The sequence below is a fragment of the Miniopterus natalensis genome, chromosome 7 (genome assembly GCF_054644295.1).
Source record: "Miniopterus natalensis isolate mMinNat1 chromosome 7, mMinNat1.hap1, whole genome shotgun sequence".
NCBI classification, from domain to species: Eukaryota; Metazoa; Chordata; class Mammalia; order Chiroptera; family Miniopteridae; genus Miniopterus; species Miniopterus natalensis.
In genome coordinates, this window is record NC_142087.1 from 33,850,386 (window position 1) to 33,864,667 (window position 14,282).

Here is a 14,282-nt window from a genome sequence, read left to right on the forward strand (position 1 = left end):
TGCTGAAGATGGGATGCGTGTGCCTCACTGTATAATTACAATTCCCCCCCCCGACAACGTGTGTGCGTTTATATTGTAAACCACCAGGGCGCACATCCTGGTGTCAGATTCAGCTCTGGCAGGGGCCGTATACATCGCCTCATGTCCACTTGCGTTAGAGTGCCCGGAATTTCATGCTGCTCAAGGTGACAGCTCATCCTCGGGGACATGCTGGCGTCCAAAGGCACATTTCATGACAAAAAATATTAACAAGATTCAGTTTTTTTAGAAGAAAAGTGAAATGTAGCCGTAAGATCCATTTGTGTCATTCCCATTTAGGAAATAATAGGCTCTGTGTAGTTCTAATTTTTCATTCACTCACATGTGCACACACACGTGCACACACACACACGTGCACGCCCGCCCATGCATGCACGCACCCACACCCACACGCCCTGCTGGCACGTGGAGGCCGGCACCATCTCCCTCCTGCGTTGCAGGAGCTCCCGGGCGCTCCCTCGGGTGTCTCCCCAGCCTGTGCGGCTGCAGGGACTGTCCCCCCTCTGATGACAGGACGCGTCGTGTGTGCCCCGTGCCATACTCCACACCGCGTGCCAGGCTCAGGAAGGGCAGGGGAGCAAGGGCAAAGCTGTGTCGACACAGGAAGAAACAGCAGAACGGTGATTAAGAGGCTCTGCCTTGTCTGATGGGGAGGGATGTCAGTTATTGCTGCAAGTCACTGTGAAAGGGGAGCTGCTTCGGCAGTGACCGTGCCCAGCTCCTCGCTCATCAGACCCAGGGCCGGGGCTGGGGGCACCCGGGGGGCAGTTGAGGGAAAAGATGCATGTGTAGGGTTGACTTTATTTTCTGCGACTCAGGAGCCTCCCGCGTAATGCTCCTTGAGACTGAAAACTGTGCTCATTTACCTGTGAAGTGTATTGTCCTCATAGGTTCGTCACTGGAAATAAAAATATCTACACATACGGTAGGTAGTACATTCTGGTACATTTGAACTCATACGAACTAGAGATTTTTTTTTAGAAAAGCGTAGCTTGTAATGGAAACAAAAATCATGACAAATAATTACCTAAATTCAGAAGTTTTGTGAGTCCCCCCCCCCCACCTCTCTCTCTGATTAAATTTTTTTTTTAAAAAGCATCTAGGAAAGCAGCTATGAGGATTCACTGATAATCTTGAAAATAACCCAATTGTTATAGTAAAAGCACAATGTTTCCTGTCCTGACAGCGTGAGTATAACTTCGATTCCAACACTATTACTGTCACTAAGGGAATTTGAAGGAGGTTGGGTGTCGTGTGACCTTGTGTGAAGCTTCCAGGCAAGTACAGAAGTAACTGTGTGGGATGTGTGAGCTCGTGGTGTATCCCAGGGGCGCGTAACTCCTGTCTGACCGTAACGTATCTAAGGGTAAAGGTTCCCCTGACTCTGTGGAAAGCTGGTCTCCGGTGCGTCCCTGGGGGTCCGCGTGTCCCTGCACTTGCTTGTGTCTGCGCCCAGGCCTCGAGGGTCACCATTCCCACGTCTCCTCCTCTGTCTTCCGCGTTTATGAGGATGAGCTGCTGGGTCTGAGGATGGAGATGTTTCTGGGATGGAGTCTCTGTGTGGGGTGCAGACTATAGAGACCCCTTCTCCCCTCCTCTCACAGCCACGCCCTCCGCCGAGGCCGCACGACTCACGTTCTGACGGGAACTGTGCTGAAGAACCTCAGGTGCCACCTGGGCCGTGGGGCAAAGGGGCTGCTCTGGAGACTGTCTCCGCGGGTCCTTTGTGCCGGCAGGTGCATGGGGTACGGAGCTTGGGTGGTACCAACGGGGTTACCCTCCTTCGCTGGGTGTCCGCCGTGTGGAGAGGTACTTCAGGCGGGTCCCCTCCGGGGTTTCTGAATGGCCTCCGTGAGGGTGACTCTCACCCTGTCGGGTTAGTCTTTTCTGTGACTCCAGCTGGAACCAGGTGTCTGGGGCCTAGCTTGCTAACGTGGGTTTGTAGACCAGACTCGCCGGACAGTGCTGGTTGGGCGGGGTGCCCCCCTGAGATGCAAGGGGAGTCTTGAGGCGGTGCCCTCCCGCACCTGGCACTGGGTGAGCACGGTGGGCATGGCCCTGACCCGGGGCAGCCGCCAACATGCGTGTGTTCCACAGGATCCAGCGGGGGGCGGGGGGGCCGGTCAGGCTCACACGAGGGCTCCTGACTGTTTGCTCTTCCAACTTCGTTTCACTTCTCTTTAATTTCTCAAGATTGTCCTACATGTTCTCTCTTCTTTTTCTCCCTGGCAGGGCTAAAAATCAGAAAAGCTTTTGGCCTTTTTTTAAATGTGTTTTTTTTTTAAAATTCATTTTAGAGAAAGAGGAGAAGGGAGAGGGTTAGAGAGATAGAAACACCTATGAGAGGGAAACACGTCGGCCGCCTCCTGCACGCCCGCACCTGGGGATGGAGCCGCCACCCGGGCATGTGCCCCGACCGGGAATCGAACCGTCGACCTCTCGGTGCAGGCATGATGCTCGACCACTGAGCCACACCAGCTGGGCAAGCTTTTGGAGTTTTTACTCGTGGTTTAAGCTCTAACCTGGGCTCTCCACTTGTTCAATAACATTGTCGCAACACACGGCCAGCTCTGGACCCGAGATTAATCCCTGATGTGCTCGTCGGGAGGGGCCTCGAAATGAGGCCTCTTATTTCTCACTTAACTTGAAATTACATTCTGGGGCCGTGAGAAGAAGGAATTGTATTTATTTTCAGGAGGTTACCTGTGGATTCCTAATTAAAATTAGAATTGGGTGAAAAGCAGAGGACGTTTTATTGCAATTCTTAAAAATGGCTTCTATCAGGTTTTAAGTAAAGAAGTAATTCTGTTATGAACCAGGTGCTTAGGAGCAACTGATACTGACCAAAGTGGCAGAAAATGTTCGCTCGTTTTACGTCAGAGCAGAAGTGGCCTCTCCGCCTTGCTCAGCAGAAGGCCAGCCGTCCCGCAGAAGACCTTAAAAGTCACGCTCGTGAATGACCAGAGATGCTGCCTGTCTGTCAGCGTCCCTCGCAGGAGGGAGGAAGCAGCTCTGAGTCTGCATTCTCTGTGTTTTTTATTTCCCAGTATCTTCTAACGTTCATCAAAACCTCCCGCTGCCTCCGAAACAGAGGTGAAGTGACTCTCCAGGTGACCGACTATAAATTCGGGAGGAAGTGTGTTTTGCAAGATTCCAGCGTGAATCAAGGCTGGGCTTGCACCCCTCAGGTGTGCGGGGGCCCTTCGGTGAGCTGGCCCCTTGGAGGCGGTGTCGTTTGATATAATGGCCACCTGTTCGTGGGTATCACATTTGCCGTGTAAAGCCTGGTTGGATGTGGATGAACATGTAATCTGGTATCGCACAGTTTCACCAGGTGGCTAAACAATAGCAGAGTGTGGTGTTTACTGTAAGCCAGTAACCGAGCAGGACTGGAGACCCGGTTGTCTACTTGTCACCTCTAAATATCGTTTTCCTCACTCACAGCCGGCCCTCAGCCCTGTGTGCTCTGGAGAGGCAAGGGCCGGGACCCACCGTTTCCCAGCCCCGTTCTCGGCCCCCTGCCTCCCCACCAGGCCTTGGGAAGGCTGCTGACCAGGACCATGCCCCTGCCCCTAGCTAGCCCTGACTGGAGGCTGATGTGGGGCCACAGGTGGCCACTGAGCTGCTGGGCTGGGGGTCCAGGGGGCCTGTCCCTGCAGCTGCTCCCGTCTGAGGCCCCAGTGCCCCCCCCAGGCTGGGCAGCTCCCGGGAGGGGCAGGAACGCAGGGGCTTGGCAGGAGGGGTGAGGGTCTGGGGTGCAGACCCACCAGGACTGAAGTGCCTCTCACAGGAACCCTAATGCCAGCCATGCCCTCATTGTGTTAGCCTCCCCTTTACATTTTAATATTTTTTAAAAAAAGTAACAGTGAGCAAAGCCCGTCCCACACCCCCTTCCCGCCGGAGGGCCCTGCCTTCTGGGCTCCCTCAGTTCAGGGTCTGGCCAGTGGCTGCTGACTATTTTGTTCCGGAAACGATGTAAATGGACAATCTGTGTTTGTTACGCTGAAAACACCAATGAATATTTTGAAAATAAAGATGCTTTTCAATAGCCACCTTGCCCGCACACGACCCAGGCATTCATCAGCTATAAATAACATGATCAGCCTTCTCTTAGCGGGATTTCCCACTGGGCGCAGTTCTGTCTTTTTCCTTTTTCATCTGATGACTTTGCCCATGTCGTCAAAGCACACGTTTTAACGTTGGGATGACACTGCATCCCAGGAATAAACTACAGGTCACTACGCCACTGCTGGACGTTTAGACCTGGTGTGGGGAACGTCCCGCCCGCCGGCCATATATGGCCCACAAAATCACTGGGTCTGGCCCTGCCGAGGCAACCGCAGGCAGGACTTGAAATTCAGTAAATCTAGGAGCTTTTGTCATAGCTAATTTTTAAGTTGGTAATTTTGTGTGGCCCACGAATGCTGTTATAAATATCCAAATGGCCCTTGGCAGAAAAAAGTTTGCCCACCCCTGCCTTAGACGGTGGTGGATTTCCCGTGGAGCAGTGCTGCAGAGCCATCCTTGTGCAGGGCGCCTGTTCTGTGGTTCATATCTTTAGACTCTGCTTCCAACAGTAAAATTACTGGGCCAAAGGATGTCAACATTTAAAAGTTTCCCTCCTGCACGTAAGAGGTTTCTAAATACCTTTTTTATTCTTAAGGAGTTTATCGCTTTCTAGCTAATTTTTTTAAAATAATTTTTTATTTTTCAATTGCGGATGGCATCCCAGGTTTCTGAATACTTGGTATAGAATTACTTTGGGTCATTGGTTCATCCAAAGACTTTTACTGGAGGTTTTGCTGGCAATGGGATGATAACCGGACAAAGGACAGGATGGTCCTGACGGTGGCTGAGTGGAAACATCTGGGACTGGGGGGTCAGGTGACCCGGATTCCAATCCTGTGTGCACTGTTTCCTGTGTGATTTGGGGAAATCAGTCAGCTTCTCTGAGACTCAGTTTTCTCACCTGCAAAATAGGCATTTCAGTGATGCCACCTGGCAGGGTCCTGCAGGTTAGAGGGAGTTGAGCAAATGGAAACAGCCCATCTGGCTGCAGGCCTGGGTGGCATCGGCGGTGTGGGCTGAATGAGAGACCACGAGGACAGACAGGTGAACGTCTCTGACTCTGCGGGGGATGCTGGATTCTGTAGGAGGATTGGGAGGCAGCCTCGTAAAGGAGGTGACATCTGAGCCTCCCCTAAGGATGAGTGGCCTTCACCAGGCAGACGGTAGGAGGCAGGTGTCCCTGTACACATGCGGGGAGGGCAGGGTCTGCGTGGGGACTTGTCCCCCTGTGCGGGATGTGGATTTAACAGATTGTAACCCAGGGACTGCAGACCCTCTGGGCAGCCTGGAGGAGGAAGGCCCCGGACAGGCAGGGGCTCACCTCTCAGGCTGGAATTTGCGGCGGGGCGGTGTTGGAGCAGGTTGGGAGCGAGCAGGCACCGAGGCGTTCTGGGGTGGACAACTTGTTCAGGAGAGTCAGTGAAACTGAGGTAGGAGAGGTGAATTCGGGAGCAGTAAGTGTGCTGGTATTTGGGGGTTCTGGACAGAGCAGGAGGAAAGCATTTGGTTTGTTTACAGTGAGTGTACACCGCCCACATCGTGACAAACTCAGGCCGCAGCAGCTGGGGCTCGCTCTGTGTGCCGGGCAGACAGGCTCGGAACACACCCGAGGCCAACGCAGGGCGCTGCCTCCACGGGGCCTCCGGAGAGGGAGGCGTGGCCCAACTGGGCACTCGGTTTTCAGGTTTATGAGCTTCGCATGTCACCAAGGGCCACGGGACGGCCTAGAGTGTTACCCAGATGCTGCCGCCTGAAGTTAAGCCTCGGGTCTCCCACTGGTGACTGTTTCACAGTATCCCTGTGGTATTAACGGGACCATGCTTCCCGGACCTGTTCGTGGATCTCTTCTGCCTTTGGCTGTAATCGATGTGGACACGTGTGTTTGGTTTGCTCACGCTGTCACCAGGTGTGGGGATGGGTCCGTGTGCAGGAAAGTACAGTTCGAGGGTACAGTCGTCCCCCTTGCCCACGGCTTCACATTGCGGGGCTTCAGTTACCAGCGTCGGCCTGCAGTCTGAAAAGACGAAATGGAAAATTCCAGAAATAAGCCATTTAAAAATTATATATCTATATATTGATTTCAGAGAGAGGAAAGGAGAGGGGGAGAGAGATGGGAACATTGATGATGAGAGTCATTGACCGACTGCCTCCTGCACGCCCCCTACTGGAGATCGAGCCCACAACCCGGGCATGTGCCCTGCCTGGGAGCTGAACCGCCATCTCCGGGATCGTGGGTTGACGCTCAGCCACTGAGCCACGTGGCCTGGGTCATACGTCTTTAAACTGTGGGCCCGCCTGAGTAACATGCCGAAATCTCAAACCTTCCAGCTCCATCCCGCCTGGGACATGAACCATTCCTTCGTCTGCACGCAGTAGGTGCTGCCGGTCCGCTAGTCCACTAGTCACTGCGCAGCTGTCTTGGTTATCAGACCAACTGTTGCGGTGTTTGCAGTGCTTGTGTTCAAGTCCCCTTATTTTATTGTTATAATTGTCATGTCTTATGATTAGTTATTGTTCCTCTCTTACTGTGCCTGATTATAAACTTTATCATAGACGTGCACGCATATGGGGGGAAACGCAGCACATCTAGGCTTCAGCACTGTTTGTAGTTTCAGGCATCCACTGGGGACTTGGAATGCATCCCCGAGAATCGGGCTGACTGCGTTCTGAAGGGTCCCGCTGAACGGCTGACTCGGTTGTCATTGTCCTTGTGTGCGTGTGTGTGCCTGTATATGTGTGCACACACGTGTCTGCTCGCGCTGGTCGCTGGCTGGGCATGTGTGTGTCTGCGTGTGTGCCTGTGTATGTGTGCGCACACGTGTATGCTCGCACTGGTCGCTGGCCGGGCCTGTGTGTGTCTGCGTGTGTGCCTGTGTATGTGTGCGCACACGTGTATGCTCGCACTGGTCGCTGGCTGGGCATGTGTGTGTCTGCGTGTGTGCCTGTGTATGTGTGCGCACACGTGTATGCTTGCACTGGTCGCTGGCTGGGCGTGTGTGTGTCTGTGTGTGCCTGTGTATGTGTGCGCACACGTGTCTGCTCGCACTGGTCGCTGGCTGGGCATGTGTGTGTCTGCGTGTGTGCCTGTGTATGTATGCGCACATGTGTCTGCTCGCGCTGGTCACTGGCCGGGCGTGTGTGCGTGTGCGGGTGTGCACCTGTGTTCACAGGTCGTCATTGGCCCTGCCTGTGTGCGGGTGTGCGTGTGCTCACGGGTTGCCGCTGGCTGTGCGTGGTGTGCGGGTGTGTGTGTGCTCACGGGTTGCCGCTGGCTGTGCGTGGTGTGCGGGTGTGCGTGTGCTCACAGTGACTGCGTGGGCACACTCAGGAGTGCTTGCGCTGGCATCTGAAGTCCTCCACCTGCAGGTGCTGAAGCTCCCGTCGCTCGCCGGCCCGCGTCGCCCCCGGGCAGACAAGATGGTCTCTGTCTGTCCCATCAGCCATCGCTGAAAATGCGAGTGCCACTGCCACGTCCCCTCAGGACCCGGCTCTGATAACGTGCTAATGAATGATTACAGTTAATGAGACACCCTTCTCGGGCCTTATCAGTGTATTTTAATCGAGCCTTTCTGGAAAACATCTTAACCCCCAAATTCCCAAGTAGTTGATGGAACGGCACTGCAGTTAGTTATTCCCTCAAAAAATTAAAATAATGAAAAGTAAGTAAAATACATTGTTCAGATAAGTTAAGAGGTGAGGCGTGCAGTGAAGTCCCTTGGGAGTTAACAAGCTCTGCCACACGTTGGAGGATCTAAAATGTCCCACAGCAAAAAAACCAGGTTTTATCTAATGCTCTGTGTGCCCTCCAACCCTCTCACTGCGGGACAGCTGTCAATATCGGCAGCGTCCCCGGGGAAATGCCGCCTTCAGCCCAGGAAGTCCCTGTGCCGAGCAAGTGGCACCTGTCCTGGGCTGCAGCACAGCTACTGGCCTCATTACAATTAGAAAAGGCCTTTATTGTGGTAAAACGTCTGTAACGTTAAAGTTGCCGTTCTAGCCACTTCTAGGTGTCCAGTTCAGTGACGTCAGGCACATTCACACCGCTGTGTGGCCGTCACACCGGCCGTCCACAGAACTTTCCAGCTCCCGAAGCCAAAGCTCGGTCCCCTCGGCAGCGGCTCCCGGTCACCCCCCGCAGCCTGGCCCCGCCCCCTGCTGCTGGTCCGTGGACCTGACTCCTCTAGGTGCTCATGTAAGGGGAGCCATACGGGATTTCTCCTGTGAGATGGGCTCATTTCGCTGAGCACCGTGTCTTCCAGGCTCATCCACGGTGCAGCAGGTGCCGGGATTTCCCTTCTTTCTGTGGGTGACACACTCTGTTCTGTCCATTCCTCTCTCCGTGGACACTGGGCTCGTTGCCCCTTTTGGCTTCTGTGAGTAATGCTGCTTTGTGCCACCTGGCTCTTTGCCACCTGCCTAGTGCCCCTCTGGGTGACTTCTGCTCCCTCCTGGCAGGGGCTGAGGGTTCTCTTTTCCTTTTTAGTGAGGACCAGACCATTTCTATCCCTTGTCATTGAGGAGTCTTTATATTTATGGAAACCACATGATTCTGTCTGTGGAATATCTCGCCCTAAATGTTGACAGCAGGTCCCACCCGATGGGAAGGCGCGAGGGACCTGTAGGTCATCGCTCCTGAAAGGGGAAGCCTGCAGAAGAGGGCGACAGGGTCCCCTTCCCTTTCTGCCCAGCTGAGTCCCCAAACCCTGTCTTCAGAAGGGGGCGGATACCTGCCCCCCGGCTCCGGCTCCCTCCTCGCAGTGTCTTCTCTCAGAAGAGCAGGTTGTCCTGCCGAAACCTAATCCCTGCGGCCAAGGTGCAGAGTGGGTGGCGGGTGGTCACATCGGGGGGGTAGCCCCGCAGCCCCGGGGCTCGGGGAGAAACGTCTTGTTGAAGACGTGGGAGCGCTGGGGAGGCCGCGTCCCTGAGCGCGACTTCTCACCGTGTTTCATTTCTCTGCCGTAGCTTATGTTCCCGAGGAAGAACTGAAGGCGGCAGAAATAGATGAAGGCGGCGTGGAGGACGATGGGCTGTCCCTGGACATTCAGGACGACGCCGACACCAAGGAGGCCCAGAGCTACCAGGGCTCCCCGGTCAGCACGGCCACAAACCAGGACGCCGGCTACGGGTCGCCCTTCAGCGAAAACAGCGACCAGCTGGCCCATTTCAAAAGCTCCGCCTCCCGAGAGGACAGGGAGGACCGGCCGGGCGCAGACAGCGCCTCCTACCCCCAGGACAGCCTGGCGCAGATCAAGGCCGTCTACGCGAACTTGTTCTCGGAGTCCTGCTGGTCCAGCCTAGCGCTGGATTTAAAGAAGTCCGGTTCCACCCCCGGCAGCAACGATGTCGGCCCCAAGGAGAGCGCCCCCCCCGCGCCCACGCCCCCCGCCACAACCGCGGGGACCACGGGCACCACGGCCAGCGCCCCCAGCTCCAGCTCCAGCTCCAGCTGCAGCACCAGCACCAGCACCAGCACCAGCACCAGCAGCGGCAGCTCGGGCTACGACTGGCACCAGGCCGCGCTGGCCAAGACGCTGCAGCAGACGCCCACCTACGGGCTGCTGCCCGAGCCCAGCCTGTTCAGCACCGTGCAGCTCTACCGGCAGAACAACAAGCTGTACGGCTCGGTGTTCACGGGCGCGAGCAAGTTCCGCTGCAAGGACTGCAGCGCCGCCTACGACACGCTGGTGGAGCTGACGGTGCACATGAACGAGACGGGCCACTACCGCGACGACAACCGGGACAAGGACTCCGAGAAGGCCAAGCGCTGGTCCAAGCCCAGGAAGCGCTCCCTGATGGAGATGGAGGGGAAGGAGGACGCCCAGAAGGTGCTCAAGTGCATGTACTGCGGCCACTCGTTCGAGTCCCTGCAGGACCTGAGCGTCCACATGATCAAGACTAAGCATTACCAGAAAGTGCCTCTGAAGGAGCCAGTACCAGCCATCACCAAACTGGTCCCTTCCACAAAAAAGCGAGCCCTTCAGGACCTGACGTCCCCGTGCTCCCCCGAGCCAGCAGGGGCCGCCGCGGAGGCCGCCCTGAGCGAGGCGGCCAAGGACCAGAAGACCGCCAACCCCTACGTGACCCCCAACAACCGCTACGGCTACCAGAACGGCGCCAGCTACACCTGGCAGTTCGAGGCCCGCAAAGCGCAGATCCTCAAGTGCATGGAGTGCGGCAGCTCCCACGACACCCTGCAGCAGCTCACCGCCCACATGATGGTCACCGGCCACTTCCTGAAGGTGACCACCTCCGCCTCCAAGAAGGGGAAGCAGCTGGTGCTGGACCCCGTGGTGGAGGAGAAGATCCAGTCCATCCCCCTGCCGCCCACCACGCACACCCGGCTGCCCGCCTCCCACGTCAAGAAGCAGCCCGACTCGCCGGCGGGCTCCGCGACCTCGGACGAGAAGAGGGAGCCGGACAAGGAGAAGGCGCCCGCGGCCGGCGACACGGAGAAGACCATCAAGGAGGAGGGCGAGGAGGCCCCCGAGAAGTGCGAGGCCACGGCGCTCTACCAGTACCTCCGCGAGGAGGACCTGGACGACAGCCCCAAGGGCGGGGTGGACATCCTGAAGTCCCTGGAGAACACGGTCTCCACGGCCATCAGCAAAGCCCAGAACGGCGCGCCCTCGTGGGGCGGCTACCCCAGCATCCACGCGGCCTACCAGCTGCCGGGCGCCGCGAAGCCCCTGCCGGCCGTGCAGAGCGTGCAGATGCAGCCGTCCTACGGCAGCGTGAAGTCGCTGTCCTCGGAGCACGGCGCGCTCCTGCCCTCGCCGGGGAGCCTCACGCCTCCGCCCCACAAGAGCAACGTGTCGGCCATGGAGGAGCTGGTGGAGAAGGTCACGGGGAAGGTCAGCGTGAAGGAGGAGAGGCCCCCGGAGCGGGACAGGGGCTCGCCCGCCAAGGCCGGGTCCCCCGCGGCCAAGGAGAATAAAGACCTGCCCAGGTCGGAGGGCACGGGCGGCCGACCCCAGCCGAGGAAGGGCCTCGAGGCGGAGGCAGGCAAGGCCAGGAAGGAGGGCTCGGTGGACGCCCACACGCCCAACGGCACCGAGCCGCTCAAAGCCAAAGTCACCAACGGCTGCAGCGGCCTGGGCATCGTCACGGACCACTCGCCGGAGCCCTCGTTCGTCAGCCCGCTGAGCGCCCTGCAGTCCATCATGAACACGCACCTGGGCAAGGTGTCCAAGCCCGTGAGCCCGTCGCTGGACCCGCTGGCCATGCTGTACAAAATCAGCAACAGCATGCTGGACAAGCCCGTCTACCCCGCCGCCCCCGCCAAGCAGGCCGACGCCATCGACCGCTACTACTACGAGAACAGCGACCAGCCCATCGACTTGACCAAGGCCAAGAGCAAGCCCCTGGCCCCCGGGGCGGCCGACGCGGTCTCCTCGCCGCTGCGGGAGAGCGCGCTCATGGACATCTCCGACATGGTCAAGAACCTCACGGGCCGGCTCACCCCCAAGTCCTCCACGCCCTCCACGGTGTCCGAGAAGTCGGACGCCGACGCCAGCAGCTTCGAGGAGGCGCTGGACGAGCTGTCCCCCGTCCACAAGCGGAAGGGCCGCCAGTCCAACTGGAACCCCCAGCACCTGCTCATCCTGCAGGCCCAGTTTGCCTCCAGCCTGCGGGAGACGCCCGAGGGGAAGTACATCCTGTCGGACCTGGGCCCGCAGGAGCGGGTGCACATCTCCAAGTTCACGGGGCTCTCCATGACCACCATCAGCCACTGGCTGGCCAACGTCAAGTACCAGCTGAGGAGGACGGGCGGGACCAAGTTCCTGAAGAACCTGGACACGGGCCACCCCGTGTTCTTCTGCAACGATTGTGCCTCTCAGTTCAGAACTGCGCCCACCTACATCGGCCACCTAGAGACACACCTGGGCTTCAGCCTCAAGGACCTCTCCAAGCTGCCCCTCAGCCAGATTCAGGACCCACAGAGCGTCCCCAAGGTCCTGGCCGGCAAGGCCGTGGGCCCGGCGGGGGCGGCCGAGGACGACCTGGGCTCCACATTCCAGTGTAAGCTGTGCAACCGGACTTTTGCGAGCAAGCACGCGGTCAAACTGCACCTTAGCAAGACCCACGGCAAGTCCCCGGAGGACCACCTGATCTACGTGACGGAGCTGGAGAAGCAGTAGCGCCCGGGCGGGCGAGCGCCCCGCCCGGCACATTGCACTAAACGTCGTCTTCACACTGCACTAGGCCCGGCCTGAGCCTCCGAAATCAGCCTTCCTTGGTTGCCGCACGGCCTGTCTGGACCCCGGTTTTTCTTACACACCTTTTGTAGCTGTATTTATATGCTCTCTGTCCGATGGCGCATGTCATTTTTGTTTTTCCGCGAGTCAGAGTCTGACCTTTATTTTCAACATCTGTTCTCGGTGTTCGCTGTCTTTTGTAGGAAATGGTGGGGCACAGACGCAGACGCGGACTGAGCAGGAGGGGACACAAGCAGCAGTGATACAGAGACATCCTAAAAAGTTTCAAAGTTGCCATGACAATAAAGGTCAGGACCCAGTGGTGTCAAATTTAACCCTTTGAGGACTGTAATCGCATTTCTGTGCCTTTCACTCCAAAAAAAAAAAAAAAAAAAAAGAAAGAAAGAAAAAAAAGGCTTAAAGGCATTTCATTCAGATCAAAAGCTGTGTCAGACACAAAACGTATTTAATAATTAAAAATGAGCTTTTATATGCAGGACTGGTTTTGTGGAGGGAACATGCATGCGGCTGTCGGGAGACAGAAAGTTGTCCAGGACTCGCGGGGTTAGGAAGCCACAAGGCCACAGGTTCAGGACAAAAAATCAAAACAAAAAACTAACAGCAGACACCCCAGTTGCCACTATGCCCAAACCCTCTGGATGCTGAAAAAAAATGCCACTTTTGGCAAAAAAAAAAAAAAGTATGCAAGCTATTATTTAAAATGTGTAAAAAATGCTATTTCTCTCTCTTTTTTTTTTTTTTTCCTGTAAAATACTGCGGTTTATAGTTATTTACAAATGTAAGCTTTGGTACAAGCTGACCTTTCCATAGCGCGCTGCATTGGTAAGTGAAAAACATGGGGCCGATGTCGGGGTACTTCCCTTGTCAACTGGCAGCATCCGCTTAAAACTCCTCTACGTTCCCTATCGTACCATTTTAATCTATCCGACTTTCTTTGTATCTTCTGGCTGTATGCTTTCTCTTTTAACTTTTTATATTGTCATTTTATATTAAATTTCTGTGTATATAATGTAAAACCACGATTTTTGAATAAAATTTAGTTCCTGCAGCTTGATTTAAAATAGAGAAATTTTACTGGCGTTTGCATCTCTCCGGATGCATGTATATCAGACGAAAAATAAATAAATGGAGACAAAGCGAGGCACTATAATTATACGTCCGATGTTCTGTCATTAATATTGTACAGTACGTTTGGGTTCACACAACTAAAGCCACTGTTTTCTCAACTGTAAAATAAACCCTCACACCGTTCTCGGTTTACGTCGGTTGTCATGTTTTCATTCTTCGACCTTGGAGGTGTTATTTCGGCTGCCAGAGGTCTTGCTGATGCGATCGGCCAGCAGAGATCCCACTCAGAATCACCGTTTAGGAGCTGGGCGCTGACACCCCTTCACCCAAACAATAAGTGTTGCACTTTTAGAAATGATAATTAACTTTTTTAACTCCACTGGGTGCCGCTGAGCGGAGCTGCTGAGTGAGGGGTGTTTGGTCCATAGAGAGACGGAGGCCTCTGTGTGGAGAATCCTCTCGGACAGTTGCAGTGTCCACAGTGCGCTCTCTGGGCATCTTGGGACTTGAGGATGGGTGGGGGAGGGGAGGGCTCCCTCTGGAAGGGAAGACCCGGGGGTCCTAGGGTTAGCCCTGCATTGTTCCAAAGAGGAAATCTGGTATCTGTGCTTTAAAAAATGTGCAATTTTAAAACAGGAGCTGCCCTCTGATTCGGTGTCGGGACTGGCCTTGCTTCTGTAGGTTGCCCTGTGCACCCAGCCTCTCCTGAAGGAGCGGCAGGACCCTGGGCATGTGAGGCTGTGAGCCGTGAGCCATGAGGTCCAGGCCTCCGTCTGTACTGAGGGAAACCCCAGGAGCGCTTAAGGACATGGCAGGGAAATTTCTTTTTCTACCTTTTGCTTAAATTTCCATTAAATGCATCCTGAGAAGGGGTAGAACTTCGGGCACTCT

General features: G+C 55.7%; 1 protein-coding gene across 1 annotated transcript in view; it reads left to right on the plus strand.

Annotated features, from left to right (window-relative positions):
- Positions 1 to 13,583, plus strand: part of TSHZ1 (teashirt zinc finger homeobox 1) — a 71,030-nt gene extending 57,447 nt beyond the window's left edge. Inside the window, exon 2 of the mRNA XM_087818910.1 lies at positions 9,070 to 13,583. Within this exon, the coding sequence (XP_087675036.1) occupies positions 9,070 to 12,245 (3,176 nt within the window). The 3' untranslated portion in view covers positions 12,246 to 13,583. The remainder of the gene's footprint in view (positions 1 to 9,069) is intronic.
- Positions 13,584 to 14,282: the final 699 nt, after the last annotated feature.